The sequence below is a fragment of the Vigna unguiculata genome, chromosome 8 (assembly GCF_037176805.1).
Source record: "Vigna unguiculata cultivar grain cowpea cultivar isolate G323 ecotype 2 chromosome 8, ASM3717680v1, whole genome shotgun sequence".
Lineage (NCBI taxonomy): Eukaryota > Viridiplantae > Streptophyta > Magnoliopsida > Fabales > Fabaceae > Vigna > Vigna unguiculata.
In genome coordinates, this window is record NC_140799.1 from 40,282,983 (window position 1) to 40,303,863 (window position 20,881).

Consider the following 20,881-nt stretch of genomic DNA (forward strand, 5'->3'; position numbering starts at 1 on the left):
CTCCCAACGGCTATAAACGACTAGTACATTAACTATCCAACGGCTAGTGCATTAACTATTCAACGGCTAGTACATTAACCACCCAACGGCTAGTACATTAACCACCCAACGGCTAATACATTTAAGTTTATTAAAATAAAAACCCAACAAAACTCCCCCGTAAGCTTAAATGTTTCTTTTATGCTCCATCCCGATCAGTTTCTTGCAGTTATTGAACAACACAGTCGGTAGTGGTTTTGTAAACAAATCTGCAACTTGATCTCGGCTTCCCACGTGCACCAGCTCCACATTGCCTTCCTTTACCTGTTCTCGGATGAAATGAAAACGCACATCAATGTGCTTGCTCCTTTCATGGTTGACCGGATTCTTCGCCAACTCAATGGCTGACTTGTTGTCCACTCGTATCACAGTACCTTCTTCTTGTTTCATCTCTAGTTTGCTTAGAAGATTTCTAAGCCATACCGCATGACATACACACCATGATGCTGCAACATACTCAGCTTCACATGTTGATAATGTTACTATAGGTTGCTTCTTTGAAAGCCAAGTGAACGCTGTGTGGCCCATGAAAAATACATACTCGGATGTGCTTTTCCGGTCGTCTACATCTCCGCACCAATCACTATCTGAGTACCCTACAAGTTTGTAGTTGTCTGACTTAGTATAGTATAGTCTGAGTGATATTGTTCCTCGAATATACCTTAGTATTCGCTTCAGAACCTTCCAATGATTGTAGCTCGGCTCCTCCATATACCGACTTACTATACCAACACTTAGTAGTAAGTCTGGCCTTGTACTCGTCAGATAGCGAAGGCTTCCAACCAAGCTTCAGTACTTGTTGGCATCAACTCGGTCTCCTCCATCAAACTTCGAGAGTTGTACCCGGTTCCATTGGGGTCGAAATCGGGTTGCAGTTTGTCATCTTGAACTTGTTCAAGATCTCCTCGGCATACCTTTCTTGGGACACAAAAATCCCTTTCTCACCCTGATTGACTTCCAAGCCAAGGAAGTACTCCATCAATCCCATGTCTGTCATCTCAAACTCCTTTGTCATTATGTCCTTGAATTCTTGAATCATCTCAGCATTGTTCCCCATGAATATAAGGTCATCTACATAAAGAGCAACAAACATTACATCACCTTTACTTTTCTTTATGTACAGAGCATGTTCATATGGACATTGCTCATATCCTTTCTTCTTGAAGTACTTGTCAATGCGGTAATTCCATGCCCGAGGAGCTTGCTTCAACCCATAAAGCGCTTTCTTCAATCGTAGTACTTTCTTCTCTTCTCCTCTTCTCATGTATCCCAGTGGTTGTTCAACATAAACTTCTTCCTCTAGGATTCCATTCAGAAATGCTGACTTCACGTTCATTTGATAGATCGACCATTTGTGCTGAGCTGCCATTGAAATTAGCAGTCGAACTGTCTCCATTCTAGTGACTGGCGCAAACACCTCAGCATAGTCAATTCCCTCCTTTTGTTTGTAGCCCTTAGCAACAAGTCTGGCTTTGTAACGCTCTATTTCACCTTGAGCATTCATCTTCTTCTTGTATACCCATTTCACACCAATGGGCCGAGCTCCTGTTGGGGGATTGGACAACTCCCACGTGTTATTGCGCTCAATTGCATCGATCTCCTCATCCATTGCAAGTCTCCACTTCTCATCTTGCACCGCCTCCTCAAAGGTTATGTTCTTAGAACCTGCCAAAAGACAAACAACATGTACTTGTTTAGTAGACTCATACAATTCTTGTATGGTTCGTATTCTGGGTCGTCGGGGTTCATCTTCATCGTCAGTGGTTTCAAAATTTTCTGTAGTCGGTGGTATAGCAATTGACGGGCTAGTATCTCCACTCATCTCTTCAACTGAGTTGTTCCAACTCCACTCATTGGCTTCATCTACTCGAACATCACGACTTACTATCACTTTTTGGTTTATTGGGTCTAACAATTTGTAGGCTTTTGTCATCTCATCATACCCAATAAACACATACTTCTTACACTTATCCTCGAGTTTCGTTCTTTGCTGACTTGGTATGTGGGCATATGCTACACTGCCAAACACCTTGAGATGAGACACACTCGGCTTTTGTCCACTCCATACTTCTTGTGGTGTCTTTCCATTCAACCTTGCATGTGGACACCTATTTTATATATAAATGGCACATTGTACGGCTTCTGCCCAAAACTCCTTTGGCATATTCTTACTCTTCATCATGGACCGAACCATATCAAGAATAGTTCGGTTTTTCCTCTCAGCTACACCATTCTGTTGTGGTGAGTATGAGGCTGTTAAAAATCTTCTTATGCCGTGCTCATCACAGTACTTCATGAACTCTGTTGATGTGAACTCGCCTCCCCTATCAGACCGAACAGCCTTAATGTGTTTGTTTGTCTCCTTCTCCACCATCACTCTAAACTTCTTGAACACCTTGAACACCTCAGACTTTTCCTTCAAGAAGTAGATCCATGTCTTTCGTGAAAAATCATCTACAAAAATCATCTACAAAAGAAATAAAGTATCTCTTACCACTGAAGGATTCAGGAGTAATTGGTCCACACACGTCGGTATGAATTAGGCCCAGTTGTTCTTTTGCTTGGTACTTGGCATTTCTCGGAAACGAAGTCCTCGACTGTTTGCCGAGTATACATTCTTCACACAATTTACTTTTGAACTCCATGCTTGGCAATCCATGCACCATACCTTTTTTCACCAGTTCCATCAGCCCGTCAAAATGTAAGTGACCAAACCGAAAGTGCCACATCATTGTCTCATCCTTGACATCAAGTTTCAAACACTTCTCTTGTATGATCTTTAATTCCAACTTATACATTCGGTTTTTCTTCATCTCTACACGAGCAATCAAACGTCCAAGTTTGTCCTTCAAGTCTAGTACTCGGTCTTTCATTAACACCGAGTAACCCTTTTCCATCAACTGTCCCATGCTCAAAATGTTACTTTTGAGATCAGGTACATAGTACACGTCTCGAATTTCCCCAACTCGACCATCCTTCTGCAAGTACCAGATCGTCCCTCGACCTTTTACCACAACCTTTGAATCATCTCCAAAAGACACATCTCCAGCTTCTACTTTTGCTAAGTCTTTAAAGAAGTGCTCATCTCCGCACATGTGGTTGCTTGCACCTGTGTCAAGGTACCACACCGAGTTGGTTGAACTACTTTGTTGTCCTGTCGAGTTGTTCAATTGCATATCCTCGGCTATTGACATCATCAACAACCCTCCATTCTCTTCAACATCTTCTGTGAGAAAATCGGTCGTCACTTCCTTCTTACTTTCAGATCGACACTCTTTTGCAAAGTGCCCAACTTTACCACAATTGTAACACCTATCCGAGTTACAATCCTTTGCATAGTGACCGTACTTGCCACATTTGTAGCACTCAACGTTTGAGTTGCTCACCCGACCTCCTCTCCATGAACCGCGTCCTCTTCCACGCCAATTTTGGTTGTTGGTATGTTCTCTCTCTCCTTCCTGTCCACCTCGACCTCGGCCACTGCGACCGTTTCCTCTACCTCCCCGACCTCTTCCTCTGCTTTGAGTGTTCTGAGTATAAAACGCCTTTTTCTCCTGGAAATTTGTCTTTGCTTGGAGTGCTTGGCCAAAGTAGTCTTCCTTCGTCTTTCTTCTTCTTTGTTCATATGCTTCCAAGGACCCAGCAAGCTCCTCCACCGTGAGTTTTGAGAGGTCTTTGGATTCCTCTATGGCACACACAATGTTGTCAAAGTCAATTGTCAATGACCTCAAAATTTTCTCCACAACTCGGTTTGCAGGCAACGGCTCCCCATTCTTGCTGAGTTGGTTTGCTACAGTCTCCACCCGAGATATGAACTCGGTTACCCCTTCGTTCTCCTTCATTAGCAACCTCTCAAACTCTCCTCTGAGAGCTTGAAGACGAACCTGTTTCACACGGTCATCTCCCTTATATGTTTTCTCCAGGATCTCCCACGCCTCTTTTGAAGTCGTAGCGTTTGCTAACTTCTCAAGGCCTGCATCGTCCACAGCTCGGTACAATGCACACATAGCTTTCCTATCTTTGACTCGTGTTTTTCTCAATGCAGCAATCTGGGCGACTGTCTGTTCATCAGAATCCTCTGGCTCTTCGAAGCCACTTTCAACTATATCCCATACGTCTTAGGATCCGAGGTAGGCCTTCATCTGCATGCTCCACTTATCGTAGTTGGCTTTTTGTGTCAACTGGGGTAAGGACATATTGTTGGCCATCACTCTCTCACTATTTGTTTCACTCAGACACTCGGGTAACTGACTCTCTCCAACACTCAAGAACAACCTAGCTTTCTCTAGCTCTCTGGCTGTCTACCTAGCTCTTGATACCACTTTGTTAGGAGAAAGAGGCTCTAAAATGGAAAACTTATTCACTTTGCATTGTGATTATTCATGCCATATGCAATACAATTTATAGGCTTACAATTTTCGTTCGTTGTACTCCCAACGACTATAAACGACTAGTACATTAACTACCCAACGGCTAGTGCATTAACTATTCAACGGCTAGTACATTAACCACCCAACGGCTAGTACATTAACCACCCAACGGCTAATACATTTAAGTTTATTAAAATAAAAACCCAACATTCCATTGGTAAGAATCTCTCAAGTATTATCCCCTCAAAATTTCCAACATCAGGTATTAGAGTTTATATTTGTTTGATAACCTCTTTAAACGAGTATGGAATTGACGGTAGATCTTACAAGTAAATGGAAATGCAAGTGAAGGTCAGTGTATGAATAAGTGATGGGTCTATATTTATGGGCATAGTCATGGTTAGATTATATATACGTGATTTAACTCAATTTTGAGACATTGAATTTAAGATTGTTTTATATGATATTTAATTTTAGCATTTTTATTCGATTTGAAATTTACATTCACACTTGTATTATTTTTAATAATTTTTCCTTGTGAATAAATCTTTTTTCATATGATATATTCATCTTAAATGTATACATTGACATTTATTTATACCATAAAATTCACAATTAATAAAGCAGATGATGTTGATAGAAAAATAAATATAATAAAAAAATACTAAATTGAACGAAGATGTGATCAAAGAAGAGAAAAAAAAATTACAAACAAATAAGAGAAGAAAACCAAACACTTGAAGAGAAAGAACTGAAGATTTAAAATTTAAATAAACATATTCTAAATATTTACTTAATTGTTTTTAAGTTTAATTAGTTTTTAGGAAATGTTTTAGTTTTAAAATATTTATCAATTTTAAAAATTAATTATTATTTAAATTTAAAAAATCAAAATTAACATATTCTAAATATTTAATATTTAATTTTATATATATATATATATTATAAGAATAAAATAAAATAATAAATTCGTCTATTTAAGATATATCTTTTATTTCTCTTATTCCAAAACTTCTAAACATTCCCGACATATAAATGAGAAAAACTTAAACGTGTTCCCTTCAAATTTTCTAATTGAATGTACTATCATGTTTCTTTATGTAATTGACTCGCGACCCACATTTAAAAATTTTTCTGGCGTTTCTTCTCTATGGACTTTTCAACATCTGACATCCAATTCAATTATTTATCGTAATCAACAACTTACACGAGTATAATAGAGTTGACAAAATCTTATATTTGTCGATCTCTTGTATCGTAAGTCTTATGGAATCAACAGATGAATGGTGAGTTTATTGAAATTCCCATTTTTCCAAAAAAAAAAAAACGGTTTAGACCCCACCTAAAAAAAAGCCTTCTGCTATGGTTGGTGCAGTCTTGATTATGAACAGAAAATCTTCCAATGAGATAGTTTCCAATTCCGTCAAATGAGGGAATATGCAAATATGTTTTTAACTTTTGAGCTTTGACGATGAAAAATCGAAAATTATGAAACTTTAACGGAAACAAGTTTCAATTTCGAATTAAAGGTAAGAAAGTAAAAACATATTTAATCATTAATACACATTCCAAATGATTTACAACAGTGTAGTTTAAGTGTTTGCTTCTTCCTTTTTTTCTGTAAGATTGTAACTAAAAGTTATTTTGAAGTGCGAATACAGAATAAGGTAATAATCATTCGCTGGTTATTAAAATTGACTTATTTTTGGTACATTGTATTATACATAAGAAATGAGCATTAAGAAAGTCTCCTTGGCCAAATTTGAATGAGTAGCCCTTGAGATGGTACAGGCATTGGATCCCTACTGAAGAAATTGTCTGAACATAGCTTCCAACTGAACCGGGTCACCAGGTAATGAATTGCAACTAGAGTTTCAAGCCTCGAAAACTCATACCCTGGACATATTCTTGCTCCCCCACCAAATGGAACGAAGCAGTAGGGCGGTAAAGATGCTTGGTTTTCAAATCTACCAGGTTCAAACTTCAATGCCTCTGAGAAAATGCTGTTATCCATGTGGGTCATTGCTGTCACCCAGAAAATCTATAAACATGTTCAAAAGATTTGATCAGTAACAACAAAATTGCATGGATAGAAGTTCTAATGACAGGCAACAGAGTTTCAATTACCTGCCATCCTTTGGGTATGAAATATCCATCGTATTCAATATCTGTTGCAGCTTTTCTGAAGCCACCAAAAATTGGAGGAAACATTCTAAGAGTTTCCATTGCTACTCTCCATGTGTACTTCATCTTTGAAAGATCTTCCCATGTCAATGCCTCTCCAGAGGACTTGCCTTTTGCTATCTCTTCCTGTTCTGCAAGCATCAAACCAAATGAGTTCATTTTCTATGCATTGTCATGTTATAACAGTTCAAAAACTCATTATAAATGATGGTTTGTGATTGACTAATGATGTAAAAACTCTAGATTGTTAACTCATATAATCTATAATCCAACCAAGTGTTTAATTTCTATGCATTGTCAGTGAGAAATCATGTTGCATCTTTGTAAAGAGTACACACACTTTGTTGATGCATACCTTGAAGAACTGCTGCATAAATAGCAGGTTCGTTGGCTAAAAGTCTGATGATGAAAGTTATTAGAACAGATGAAGTGTCGTGTCCAGCAACCATGACAAGCTTAATGTTGTCGAGGATTTCGTTCTCTGTCATAACGTGTTTGCCATCTTCATCAACCATGCCTAACAAGCAACTAATCAAGTCTTGGCGTGCAGATGCTGCATTTTGCTCGAGTTCAATCCTCTTCTTCTGCACAGTCTCCTTCAGCATGGTCTGAATTCTTGCACTTTCTCTAAGGCTACGATTGTAACGTGTGAAGGGCACGTTAATTGGGACTGACCACATTCCTTCTATCATCGTTTGGAAGGAATCCAGGTACTGATCTCTCTGTTTTCCACGCTCAAGACCAAACAAAAGAGAGCAGATTATATTGAACGTGAGATTCTTCATCAGGGGCAATACCTGAAAGAAAAACAACAATAACAAGTGACTCAATATTTTTCTCCCAATCTAGTTTTGCTTTCTCTTGACCCCAAAAGAAGAGTGTACATGTATTTGTTGCAGGCGACAAAGTTCAAATTAACCGAATCACAATCGAAAAAGTTGCATCCTAACCAATAATTATAGTTTTTTGTCTAATGCTAAACGATCTTACTAATTGATACCAGAGTGAAAGTTTACGGTCATTTATATATTATAAACTAGTTTTGATCTATATGAAACTTCTTACACGACTAACTAAATTATACTGTCCTTTAATCAAACAGCTATTGGGTTGTAAATTGCAACAACAAAGTACAAACCTTGACTTGCTGTTTCCCCTCCCAATGCATCTGAAGGTGATTCCTGAATTCTTCATCCATTTTTCCCACATACATCTTCAAAGACTCTGGCTTCAAAAATGAGACAAGTGCACCTCTGACTCGGCTGTGATCTTCACCACTCAGTTCCAGCAAGTTTCGGTCACCTAGGATCGCTTTTATCGATTGTGTTTGCTGGTTAGCAATTGCGTTGCCGCCACTAGAGAATACAAACTTATTTGCAGCTTGTCCATAGATTAACACTGTTGGTTTTCCGAATAGGCTTAGCTTTGAAATGGGACCATACTTGTTGATCCTTTCTTGAACCCATTTTTCTGCAGTGTTGGCACGCATAGCTCGAAGAAGGCCAAGACTTTGGCCAATAATAGGTATTCCAAGTGAACCAGGAGGAACCCTTTTAGAAGGGTTTCTTTCTCTTCTGAACAGAAGAAGGATTGGGATGAAGAAGAGAAAACCCAACCAAAGAAGATTCATGGTTCAAGTTTTTTCCGTTTTCAGATTCTCAAGGTAGCAATGCTCTTGTGAGACTATTTATGTCAGACTTTTGTTTGAGTGTTTGTCATTTGCTTTAGTCTCTGATTGAAGCGTACAGATGAAACTGTTTGATAAAAGCCGGCTTTGTACATTATTAAAACACATTAATGAAACTGTAATCTGATGTAAGGATGTTTTCATACATAGCTATGATGTTATTTTAACATCATTTCTCTAATTTGATCGGCTCCCAAAGACAAACTTTTTAGGTATTCACTCATTGCCCTCTTTGGCTTCGACAGATTTATTTGTCTAATTAATGCAGTAGTTGTAACTAAATTAAATAAAAAAAATAAGATGAAATTGGTGTCACCTAGAAGTTAGGTGTAAGATTTGTGAACAGATTAAAAAGAAAAGTATTAATATTTATGCAACAATAGATGGAATATTATGCACATTATTCTGAACTCCTTGACTTGATTCTTCTTTTGTCTCATATGTGTCTGTCTTAGGTATTGAAAATAAGGAACAAGGAGCTTAATTTCTGTTGAAGGATAGAGACTATCAACAAGTATCATTTCCCAATGATGACACAATTATATATATATATATATATATATATATATATATATATATATATAATAAGAGTTAAAATTTAGTGATGGTTGTTGTGTGACACACAATGCATATACATAGCATCTTCAATATTATTGTCATTCACACCATTGACTATCTCATATTTATAGGGCATTTGCTAGTTTATTATTTAAACAAAAAACTCTGCTTGCACTTGTATGTAAAAGCGCAAGTTGAGTGTACCAAATATTCTATCACTTAAAAGTGATAACTCTAACACAAAAAAAGAGAGGATATATATTATTCATAGATAACCAACTAAATATTTTATATAAATATAGAAATATAGAATTCTTGTGTAACTTGTCAAAATTTATTCAAATGTTAGATTATACTAAATTTTTAAAATATAATAGTGTATTTTATTTGTAAAACAAACTTATTCTAAACACTGTTCTTTTGCAATGATTTCCTATTGTAATGTCCTTTCTTTAAAAATTTATATTTATAGTTTTATAATAATTATTTTGTTATAACTAAAGGTGATTCTTAATGAATATTTAGAAAAGTGAGATCTAACCTTATAAAAAAAATACTTGTATTATTTATTTTAGAGAAGGTAGAAAACATAGTTAAAAATGACTTTATACATTTGTGTAAGTTAAAAATACCAATAAAAAAAAATACTCATAATCATTTATTTATAACCGTGAAGGACTCTTTCCGCGTCATAAGAAGCCGTCACCACCAATGATGTAAAAGAAAAGTCACAAATTTTAAATAAAATAATGTTAGAAATACTATGAATTTTGATATTTCAAATATACTCACACCTCAAATTTTATCATTCATTTACTATTAGATAAAAAATCATTAAAAAAAACAATACAAAATAAAAGAGACCTCAACAAATTTATGATAAAAAACGTACTTTTCGAATTAAATAAATTATACTTATTATAAAATATATATAATACATTGAAGTAAAGCATTAACTCAATTATATTATTATATATAAATCAAAACTAAATTAACTAATCTACGAAGAAAACTGATTTCTATCACAAAAACATCAAAAATTTTGAATTACATATATTTAGAAAAATGCAAACATGACTCTAAAAAACTAAAAAAATCAATGATCCTCGGAAACTCAATATAATACTAATATATTCACCCAACTTTCTCTAACTAAAAATAACAGCTCATGAACATAAAATAAGACAACCCATTAATATTCATTAATATTCACATTGAGAAACCTTATTAAGATTTCAATTACGTTTAAATTTCAAATTCAATATAAATAAAAAAAAGTTGTTATAAATTTAGATAGGAAATAGTATCATAAAATAATGAGATGACAATGAAGACAACCTTCCCTTTAGAAGTCTGTAAAGTCAATTTTGCCAATTTGTAGGATTGATTTCGAAAGTGTATAATACTTCTATTCGAGAAATTCAACTACCACATAGCCTAAAATAATATCAAAATTCAGTAGGAACAGCCATATCTTACCAAGTATTTTTATAAAATTAAGTTAAGCTTAATACCCAAGTAACAATTTAATTAATTGGAGACAAGCGTCAGTACATAAAATGGTAGAGAATGTAATTTGTCACACCCAGAAATGTAAATTTGTTGACCGGTCAAATAACAAGTCTTAATACATTTCATTTGGAAATACAGTGGAGTTTGTCAAGTATGCAACAAATATGAGCCAGATTTGCATTTAAACAATCAGTGGTAAGGTATTCTAAGAAAAAGGAAAGGAGGAAATAAAACGAGCTGCTTCCAGAGTGATGGAGGACTCGCCCAATTCTCCTACGTGTATAAAGAAAATGACAACAACAACTATCTTTTGTTCCATACACTTTGAAATCACTAAAGTACAATGCTATATCTTAGCCATCTAAGGCATGCAGGTCTACCAACAATCTGTAATATAGTGAGCAAGTATACCATATATCATCATATCATCACTCAGCCTTGGTGGGGAGATGGTTGCCGCCGGTTGCCAGTTTGAAGAGATAAAACAGAGTCATGAGAGCACTGCAAGAAAAAGACAGACAAATTCGTAATCCTATATACAAACAAAATACGTTTATCTATTAGGGATATACACCCACGAGCAACATTTTACAAAACCCAAACATCCTTAGTTGCATAAAAGTCTACAAATGCATATACTGACTGCAGACACGGTTAGGATCAACAAGCAAGAAAATTATATTGATTACAATAGTTCTTAGCGACAGGTGTGGAGCAATTGGACAAAGTATAGAATAAGTATCCAGTGCTTGATTTCTGACTTCAAATATTGAACATAATAAATAAGCAATGTGCAGTTAAAAATAAATTTTAGAACATGCATAAACAAATTGGGGTGATAGCACATATAATTATTTCTTTTGTTCTAAAATTAATGGGTATGTTGAAGCTTTGATTATTTAATATGAGTTTAAAGAACAAAATTATTTTCATGCATGCATTTACTTTTCAAAAAACATGTGGACATGGATTTATAATCTACAAACTATTTAAAATGCGGGTACTTCTAATCAATCCTTCCATTACCTGATTCCTGCAACAAGACCAGCAGGCATAATCTTGGATGTTTCCAAATATCGCCGCCCCATAACCCCAGTTAGTGTGGCTGCACAAGCTGTTTCACAATATACAAATTAGAAAAAAAAACATAGAGCATCTCCTGCTAATGTGGACCATAATCAGATGAATACAAAGCAATACACATACATTCCCAGTAAAAACACAGAGATACTCTTAGATCCTACACATGACAATGTAATCTGATACATCTTTACCTCTGCTAAAGTTTCTGCGCATACCTTCTATTAATGAGTAAGAGCAAAGCAAGCCATTACAAAAATAGAGCATGCTTTCATTAAAGAACATACAATACATTCATTCAAAAGATACGATTCAAGCTGACGGCTTATGTTTTTGCAACTACAAATGAACCGAAGTTATCAGATTGCTCTTACTGTGCTATAAGATTAAAACACCAAAACGATAAGACATTTGTCCCATTGCGTAAAGCTCACCCATTTAATTCCAATAGCCTGAGAAATTTTAAATACATTTCCAGAAACTCTTGCGTTTTGCAAATAAGAGGTATTATTATAATAAACCATGCACCTAACATATCTTGATCCGTCTATATGAATTCATTGAAGTCTCCGTGTCATTCAACAATATCCATAGATTTCCCAACTACTTGACAGTAAGTCAAAAATACAACTATGTATCACTTCCCCTCCCTCTTACTCTTAAACCTAACCTAATAAATCCCCCAACATCCTCTTCCTCTTAATCACTTGAAATATAAAGCAGTACACGGAAAAGCACCATGGTTGAATATCATGGAAACCCCTAAGGTTGAGTTTAGATAAACTTCTCAACAAACATTTACAGAAGACAAAAAAAAAATGAATCCTAAAGGGCACAATGAGTCGACTTCTCCCACACACGTTAAAACGACATATGCATCGTCACATCTCAACTTCTCTTTTAACTTTTTCATAAGTTGATGCTTGAGATTCAAGAAAATATTGTATGCAATGAGTTTGTAAATGATTTTTAAACAATCATCCTATCACAACTTGCGATGTATGGTAAATTTATTAACTCTTACAGTGACTGCTTTGAAAACCACGAATTCAAGATTTCCGATAGGTTGACAAGATTTAGATTATTTGACAGTGTTAAAATTTTTACACTGATAATGTATAAAAACTAAACTCCTGGTTTCAACTCACTGGAGAAATTTTATTCGACTTACCTTCTTAATTTTTCTTTCTTTCTTCTCCTATTAGCATTATAAGTAGCTCATAAAACAATATAGTTTAAGAAACTAAGAGGATTATCGAGCTGATTCTTTAGGAGAAAACATAAAGTTATTCATGGAAATATCACCGTGACATCCTAACACAGAGAACATTCAAATCCAACGTTTCATAAAATCCAACACGAATCCGGCAAATATACACGTCTTTCCTCACATCAATCTCAACAAACTCATCAAATCACGGATTCTAGCACAGAACTCGTCTCGGATCCAGAATCGAGAACAAGTCAACTATCACACGCGACGAAGCCAAACATCTCCAAACCAAAACAACAACACTACGTAACAATAGTGAAAGGTAGGGAAATAGAAGATACCGGTCTCAAGAACGAGAGCGAAGTAAGAGTTCTTTCGTTTGCCAAAGGCATTGAGACTGATGTAGCCGGCGATGATGAGAAGCAAACCGGAACCGGCGCCTCCGGCGAGAGAAGCTACGCTCCCTTTCGATATGTACGCAAACAGTCCACCACCAACTAGCATCAAACCGTACGGTATCGTGAAGCAGAAGTCGTGCATTTTCTCGGAAAATTCAGAATCCTTCGATCGGAAAAATGATTGAAAATGCGTGTGTGTGTGAGAGAGAGAGAGAGAGAAGGGAAAGGGAGCGTGGAACGCACAAGTCCAATATTATTAACACCTCAATCCCACTTGCTCCTTTAGAATTATTCAGACATTCAACGCTCTTAATTTTTAAAACTACATACATGTTGGATTTTTAAGTCAGAAAAATACACTGATGAAATTGTAAAAATGAGATAGTGTTATTAAACGAGAGAAGACAATATGAAAGATGAGAATTTATAACGTTATTTAAAAGTAAAATATTATACGTGATAAATTCATTAACTTTTTTCTTTTTTCAATTTTTTATACCAATTGCGAATAAGTTTAATTAGTTGGATTATATTCACTTTTATTAAGATGTGTCAGTTTGGTACTCGGTGTCAATCGAGTCTCAACTTTTGAAGAAGTGTTTCAATTAGGTTCATTTCAGACAAAAATTATTAACATCATTAACTTTATTCATAATTTTTTACCACTCAATTTTCAATACTTAATTTTGTAAGTCATTTGAAATATCAATACCATTAACGACGTTAATAATCTTGTTCTGAAAAAAATCTAATTTAAACATATTTTCAAAAATTAGTACTCAATTGACATTTTTTTAAAAAAATATCAAATTGACATATATCTGAATAAAAATAAATACAAAAATAAATATGATCCAACTAAATAAACCTTGTGAATAACTAATAAACTTATGGGAACAATCATATAATTAATGTATTTATTATACATGAATGCCTGCCAGTGAATTTATTTATTTTTAATCAGAGAATAACAAGTGTTTTTTTTTTTTCTTTTAGTTTGACTAAAATATAACTCGAAGGAGATTAATTTGGAATTTGACTTATGATTAAGACTTTAGCGTGCAAAACAAATTGGAAAAGATGCAAACAAATTGTTTTTATCGAATTGTAAGAAATAAATATGTGTAAAGCCTCCATGTTTTTAAGAAGAAAGTTTATATGAGCATAAAAATATAAAAATTTTAATTTACTAATTATCTTTTTATTTATAATATTTGTGTTTCTGTGCATACTTTTTTTTCTATTTAACTTTTATAAAAACAATAACACAATTTTTGTTTATAGTTTTAACATCTTTCTTTTGTATTTCTTTTCCAAAATCATTCCGAAACGATTAAAGTTAATTCAACTCGTCGAACTAACGATTTTCAGTACTATTAAAACAAAAATATCATTTTCAATAAATTAATTATATAGTAAACTATTATCTAAAGTATATTTATTTTCCTTTTATGTTCAATTATTATTAGTATTTAAAGGTTCTCATGTGTTAGAATCAGGAAGGTATAAAAAAAATAAAAAATATTTTGAAGTTATTACTTCTTTCTAGAATTTTATCAAATTAGGATTTTTAACTGAAATTAATATCATAATTTTTCTTACAAAATATATTTGTCTTATAATCTATGACTATATATATAAGATTAATTTCTTTGGTGTCCTTTTTGTATTTTTATCTTTACTTTCTTAATTATTATTGTCTTGTCGTTATATGGTGTTATCATCAGATATTGTCATATTTTACATATTTCTATTTTAATATAGTTATATCAATATATCATCGTATAATTATATCGTTACATTATTTTATTGTCGTATTATTATATTATCATATTAATATATTATGTTATTATTGTATTATCATATTGTCGTATTGTCGTATTATTATTTATAAAATTTTAAAATTTTAAAATTTTAAAATAATAAAATAACATAGAATGAAAATTAAACAAATTGACATAACAAAATTATAATAACATCAATCATTTAATAGTAAGAGTTAGCAAAAGAATATAACATTAAGATTCAATTAAAAATTTTAAATTTATTGAATACTCAATCAATTTTAATAATTTATTCAATTCAAAGTTTTCAAAATTATCATAAATTAAATAATAACTAAACAAATTTTTTATTTCAATTAAAATATACCAAATGATTAATCTATTATCTCATATATGAAATAAAATTAAACATTTCAATAATTTTTACACTTCACACCCTTAACCCTTAACAATATATTCATAGTCATAGCAAGAAAAAATTGATCACATATATAAATATATATATATATATATATATATATATATATATATATATATATATATATATATATATATATATATCCACCATTTAAAAAATAAATAGGACGATTCTATTTTCCCCTACCCTCTCATTCAGAATTACATTCACAATCACAAAACATATTAGGGTTTTGTTTTAGAGACCAAACTTATAGGGATGGTTTTTCTTGTTACCCAAATCCAAACCATCCCCTGGTTCAAGCTCAACCCTTTACACGGTCACAAGCTCCTTCTGCGGAGAGTCACCAAGATTTCGATGTCGACAATTCAGGGTAATTCTAAAAGACCCATTTGCCCGTCTTGTTCCAAACCCACACGAACGTGTCTCTGCTCTCGAATCCTCATACCGTGTCTCCAAAATTCCGTCCACGTAACCATTCTGCAGCACGCTCTTGAGCGTAAGCACCCCCTCAATTCTACCAGAATCGCTAGATTGGGCCTCAAGAATCTCACCGTTGCAACTGTTTCTGATGTTAATTTCCACGCCCGGTTCCAGATTCGCTTGTTGGATCCGGATTGCCAAACAGGTCGTGCGGGAAACGTCATGAATGTACTCCTTTCTCGTTCGTATTGCGAATTTGGAGACACCCAGAAACTGTTTTCTGAGAAAAGCTCTAACTTGAGCGATGCTGATGATGCCGAAAAATGTGGTTTGAGAAATGATCTTGGATGTTTTCTGGAATCTCCCACTCATGCTGAAGTTGAGACTCAAGTGAGTAGCACTGATGGTGCACTGGTGAATGATGAAATTGAGAAAAATGCTGTTTCTCCAAATTTTGGTTTAACTAGAGGTGTGCATGAACATAATGGTAGTCTTGCTATTAATGTTGCCATTGGCAAATATGGTGCCATTAGCTCTCTGTCTCATATCTGGATAGCACAAGCACAATCACAATGTGAATCCCCCAAGTTAAGCTTTGACAATATTTTGGCTTATCCCGAAGCTTCTGAAGCACTCTCAGAAGGGTTTTTGGTGAAGAAGTTTCAAAGAAAGCCACTGAACAGGGATGCAGACTTGGAAGAAGAATGTGAAGAATTTGAGCTGGAGGTTCGTCCTGGATCAGTGCTACTATTTCCCTCTGATAAGGCTGTGAATATTAGTGACCTAGATGCTATTGGTTTTGAGGTGAAGAACTTGATTGTTTTGGATGGAACATGGGCCAAGGCGAAAAGGATTTACAGTGAAAATCCTTGGTTGAATGTTTTGCCCCATGTGAAGTTGGAAGTAAATGAGGCGAGCTTATATAGTGATGTGAGACATCAGCCTAAAGCTGGTTACTTGTCTACCATTGAGAGTATTGTATTTGCCTTGAAGGCAGTTGGGGAGAATCAAGAGGGTTTGGATGGTCTCTTGGATACTTTTGAGTCCATGGTTGGAGACCAGAGACGCTGTAAAGAAGAGAGACTGAGCAAACACTTCTCCAGTTGAGGTCCTTTCTTCTTTAGATTGATCACCTTGAAAAGATGCTTAAACCCAACACAGAAACTATTTAAAATAAATTGTGAACCAAGAACTTTGTCAGAGTTTTTTTGCCTCATTATCCACATCACCATGCAAAACCGCGCAAGAGTCCGGCAAGATTATCTGTATATGATATGCATGGATAATTCATTCTCCGATGAGTCTATTGAAAGTCTACAGATTATTGCTGTGCCCCCATATGCTGAACAAGGACAGGAGCAGTCTGAGTAAAGCAATCGGTTTACTGATTGGAACTGGACTGTGTTTTTGTATCGATGTTTTAGTAGCCGAACGCTCTTTTAAAGATTGGACAATGCACTGAATGGATCTTCAGAATCAAGATAATTTTGCAGTTTTTAATGTTACTTCTGCTACATCTACATGACCTGATCTATATGTTTACACTGGATAAATGAAGACATTATGCGCATTGCGCAGTGCCGTTCTCGAGAAAATAGAGGACAGCCTGTTCCCCTACAGCTTTTGAATATAATCATGGCTGCTCATGCTAACTGGTGTGGACATCAAACCAAGAGACATTGCGAGGATGGAGCTGGTTTGTTATTAATTATACAAAAAACAGCATAAACAAGGCCGAGCAATCCAACGACTTAATGGTGATATTGTAAAATGGAGTTAATTGTACACAAACAACATGGAGAAGAAAAAAAAAAACAATAAGAGGGGGAGGAAAGGAAAAGACTTTACCCGCCTCAATTCACCAGATACAGATATCTGTTATCAGAAATCAGTTTGTATACAGATCTTTGTAAAACTTGCTACGATGGGTTAAATGTAATTAGATTCAATTTAGCAGACTTCATGTGTAGAATCTGTAGATGCACATTGTGTAAATCACTTTTAGTACTTCAATACAGAATAGGTCAACCCAGAACTTCTCATTTAGCCTTTATTTCGATTCTTCTACTGTTAGCATAGACGGATTTGAGTATATGAAATGTAATGAAAGTTGAAATAATCCATAATGTGACTCTATTCTTCGATTGCTAATTTACATTCCATCATGTCCCATTTACTCTTCGGCACTTTGTTAATTAGACCTTCGGACATCCCAGTAATCATCATGGCTTTACTCTTTGCAAGGATCTAGAATCATATCAACAATCTGAATGCCAGTCCTGAATATAAAATGCATACATTTTTCACTAACCAGTAAGCAACCCAATTTTTTTTGCTGTACATACAGAAACCAATCTTACAGGTTCAGACTGAACAGGCAACGGCATAAATTGCAAAGAGACAACTGGCCTTATGCTCAATTTACTGACTAGTCCAAGTCCTTAAGAGTATCTAAGTATATCTAAATATATGTTATGTACTAGGAAAACAAGCGGCAATATACTGAAATACCTGACTTTATCCATTCTGCCGCTAGTGATACCATTGTAAACTAAAGTATTGTTTCATCATCTATATTTTTACCGAACTTATTCTGATTCACACGGTTACGGAGTAACAGTTGCAGATACAACTATTAGGGTATCATAAGTGTACTTCTGAGTTCATGTGTCTTCTGATCAACGCATCCTGAGCTGACCAAAGAGTTTATCCAGATATCATCAACTTTTACTGAATTGTCATCATCGTTCCTGTGCCAACTCCAGAGGGCATGAGTGGAGTTTACAAACTTCAGCTCACCGTGACCAAAACTGGCTTCACGGAATTCTGACCACTTTGGTTGTGGGTTTATATATCTGTCAATAAACAATCTTGTAAGGACACATCTAGGAACAATGAAAGAAAAACAAATTTCAGGCAGCATGCATCTGATAAACCTCAATATAGCTTTTTTTTCACGTAAACAATTCAGAAAACAGATTCTTGGAATGTTCCTGGATCTGAAACTTACTTCCGAGCTAAGCCTTCCCTGTTTCCTCCATCACCTATAGTTATATGGACCGCACCACAGGGATCCAATCTTCCATTATACACACGTTTCTGACAATCAGAGTATTAAAACCCAGTTTTCATCAAATGGGTGCTTACAAAGAAAATAATATGCTAAAGCATAAATACATACCGAACGTTCATAAGCGTGAACATGACCAGCAAGAACTAAATCAACACTAGCGTCATAAAGCAACGGCTCAATAGCTGCCATCATATCATCCCCTGCACCTTGATGAGCCTTGTTACTATTATACCACGGTACATGAAATGACACAAGCAACCAAGGTGTTTTTACCCTATCTACCTTTGACAGATCTTCCTGGAGAGAAGGATGAAGAAAATCAAAGGGTGAAAAAAAATATATCAACAAACATGATTCTGTAACTATTTTTTCGTGATCAAGGCTCGCAACACACTAATACAACTATAGTAATTCTTGATGAATAGGGAAAATCAACTAACCTTTAGCCATCTATATTGTTCAGAGTACACATCATAATCTTCATAGGAGCCAAGCATAATAACATGGACACCAGCAACTTCAAAAGAATAATAGAGATTTGAAGTCGAACCACTTTCCTCAAATGGCATTTTCCATCTGGAATTATAGGACACAAACTTGTCCGTAAACAATAGTATGTTCTCTTCTTCGTGGTTTCCCTCTGTCACCATCCATGGCCTTGTACTAGCAAGCGGCTCCACTAGTTCACCAAAACTGTCCCACAGATGCTGCATACAATCAGCATATGAAAGGTCTCCTGGAAGCAGGTAGACATCATATTGAGATTGGTCAATGTGATCCAATGTTGATTTAGTCCAGCCAGTCTGACCAAGATCACCAGCCACAGCAAAAACAATTGGAAATTGGTTAGGAGGGGTTTTGAGCTGGAACTCAGGACCCTTTCCCCCACAACGGTAAAAGTACACAGTGTTATCTTCCAAAGGTCCAATTACAACATGGTGTATCATTCCTGAGGTATATAACATATAGTTATAAGAAGTGAACTCTCCTTCAGCAATTGAGTCATATCTCCCAGGTAATGTTCCGTATTCTACATATGATGGTGAACGTTTATCATCGGTTATCCAGGTAACTCTAATGTGCTTCTCTCCTGCCAAAGAAATGTGTACCTGGAACAAACAATTGACATCAAAGAAACTGAAATTTAGTAGTCACAATAAATGTACATGACAAAGGAAGCATGGTTAACAGTTCACTGTATATTTGTCTCATAACTGGGAAATGATTTATAGAAAGCGAAACAAACCATTTATGTTACCAAATAAGCAGATAAGCAATAATCATTATTTGTTTACGCACAGTCTCACTTTTAAAAGGCCACCAGAACGAAGAGCAAATAGGTAAATTACAAACAAACTACACAATTACAATCTCTAACACAAATTTGAGCTCAATATCAAGCTAGAAACTGGTATTCTCCATTTAGAAGCAAAGAACCATCTACTTCCAATTATTAGATCCAATAAAACAAAACAAACAGCTTTCAGTGTATCACGAAATAGAAAACAATTTGAAAATATAACCCAACAGAATACAGTAATCCAATCCAAAACAAAAGAAACCAGGTACTATAAGGATGATCAAATAGGAAATAAATAACACAGAACTGGAAAAAAAATGAAAACGAGGTTGATTGACCTGTTGAGGATAAGAGGAGTGGGCCTTGGAAATTGAATACCGTGAGAAGGTTAAGGTTTTACGAGGAAGAGGGCGAAGGTATTCAGATTCAACCGTGACGGTTGAAAAAAGAAGCGTCAGAATCAGAAGAAGTTTGTGGTTTGGTCGTTCCATATCAGTATCTACCTGAGACAACATTGTACCTGCTTCCACTTCAATCCTTCTTTCTACTTTCCATCCTAAAGTCCAACCATCCCATGACATCAGCAAATTTGTCGTTGCGTCACTTATCCTAGTATAATCGAATTCACCGTTTTTTTTTTCATTTTCCAGCTCATATAAACATTAACCTTCTACGTTTTCTATTCAAAATAAAATAAAACATTAATATTGAAAAAAACCGCTTGCTTTTAAAAAGTTGAACATTTAAACGTTTGATCACGTGATATTCATAACGATTTTATTACTATTTTTCATCGGAGGACTAAATATACCGAAAAGACTAAATATATTAAGATTAATTAT

At 34.9% G+C, this 20,881-nt stretch overlaps 4 protein-coding genes across 4 annotated transcripts; 1 reads left to right on the plus strand and 3 right to left on the minus strand.

The window, feature by feature from the left end:
- Positions 1–5,939: 5,939 nt before the first annotated feature.
- Positions 5,940–8,395, minus strand: LOC114193710 (taxadiene 5-alpha-hydroxylase-like). The gene is made up of 4 exons (XM_028083611.2): positions 7,732–8,395; positions 6,949–7,390; positions 6,537–6,724; positions 5,940–6,450 (listed from the first exon to the last, which is right to left on the minus strand). The coding sequence occupies exons 1-4, from the start codon at positions 8,221–8,223 to the stop codon at positions 6,148–6,150; spliced, it is 1,425 nt and encodes a 474-aa protein (XP_027939412.2). The 5' UTR covers positions 8,224–8,395; the 3' UTR covers positions 5,940–6,147.
- Positions 8,396–10,430: 2,035 nt separating this feature from the next.
- On the minus strand, positions 10,431–13,351 carry LOC114193402 (protein FATTY ACID EXPORT 6-like). Its single transcript, XM_028083179.2, has 3 exons — positions 12,985–13,351; positions 11,377–11,464; positions 10,431–10,851 (listed from the first exon to the last, which is right to left on the minus strand). Exons 1-3 carry the CDS (start codon positions 13,181–13,183, stop codon positions 10,779–10,781), a joined length of 360 nt encoding a protein of 119 aa, XP_027938980.1. The 5' UTR covers positions 13,184–13,351; the 3' UTR covers positions 10,431–10,778.
- A 2,040-nt stretch (positions 13,352–15,391) lies between these two features.
- Positions 15,392–17,821, plus strand: LOC114194418 (DTW domain-containing protein). Its single transcript, XM_028084613.2, has one exon. The coding sequence runs from the start codon at positions 15,502–15,504 to the stop codon at positions 16,771–16,773; it is 1,272 nt and encodes a 423-aa protein (XP_027940414.2). The 5' UTR covers positions 15,392–15,501; the 3' UTR covers positions 16,774–17,821.
- A 125-nt stretch (positions 17,822–17,946) lies between these two features.
- On the minus strand, positions 17,947–20,583 carry LOC114194417 (purple acid phosphatase 18-like). The gene is made up of 5 exons (XM_028084612.2): positions 20,378–20,583; positions 19,180–19,848; positions 18,848–19,036; positions 18,677–18,765; positions 17,947–18,521 (listed from the first exon to the last, which is right to left on the minus strand). The coding sequence occupies exons 1-5, from the start codon at positions 20,552–20,554 to the stop codon at positions 18,302–18,304; spliced, it is 1,344 nt and encodes a 447-aa protein (XP_027940413.2). The 5' UTR covers positions 20,555–20,583; the 3' UTR covers positions 17,947–18,301.
- Between the last annotated feature and the right edge of the window lie 298 nt (positions 20,584–20,881).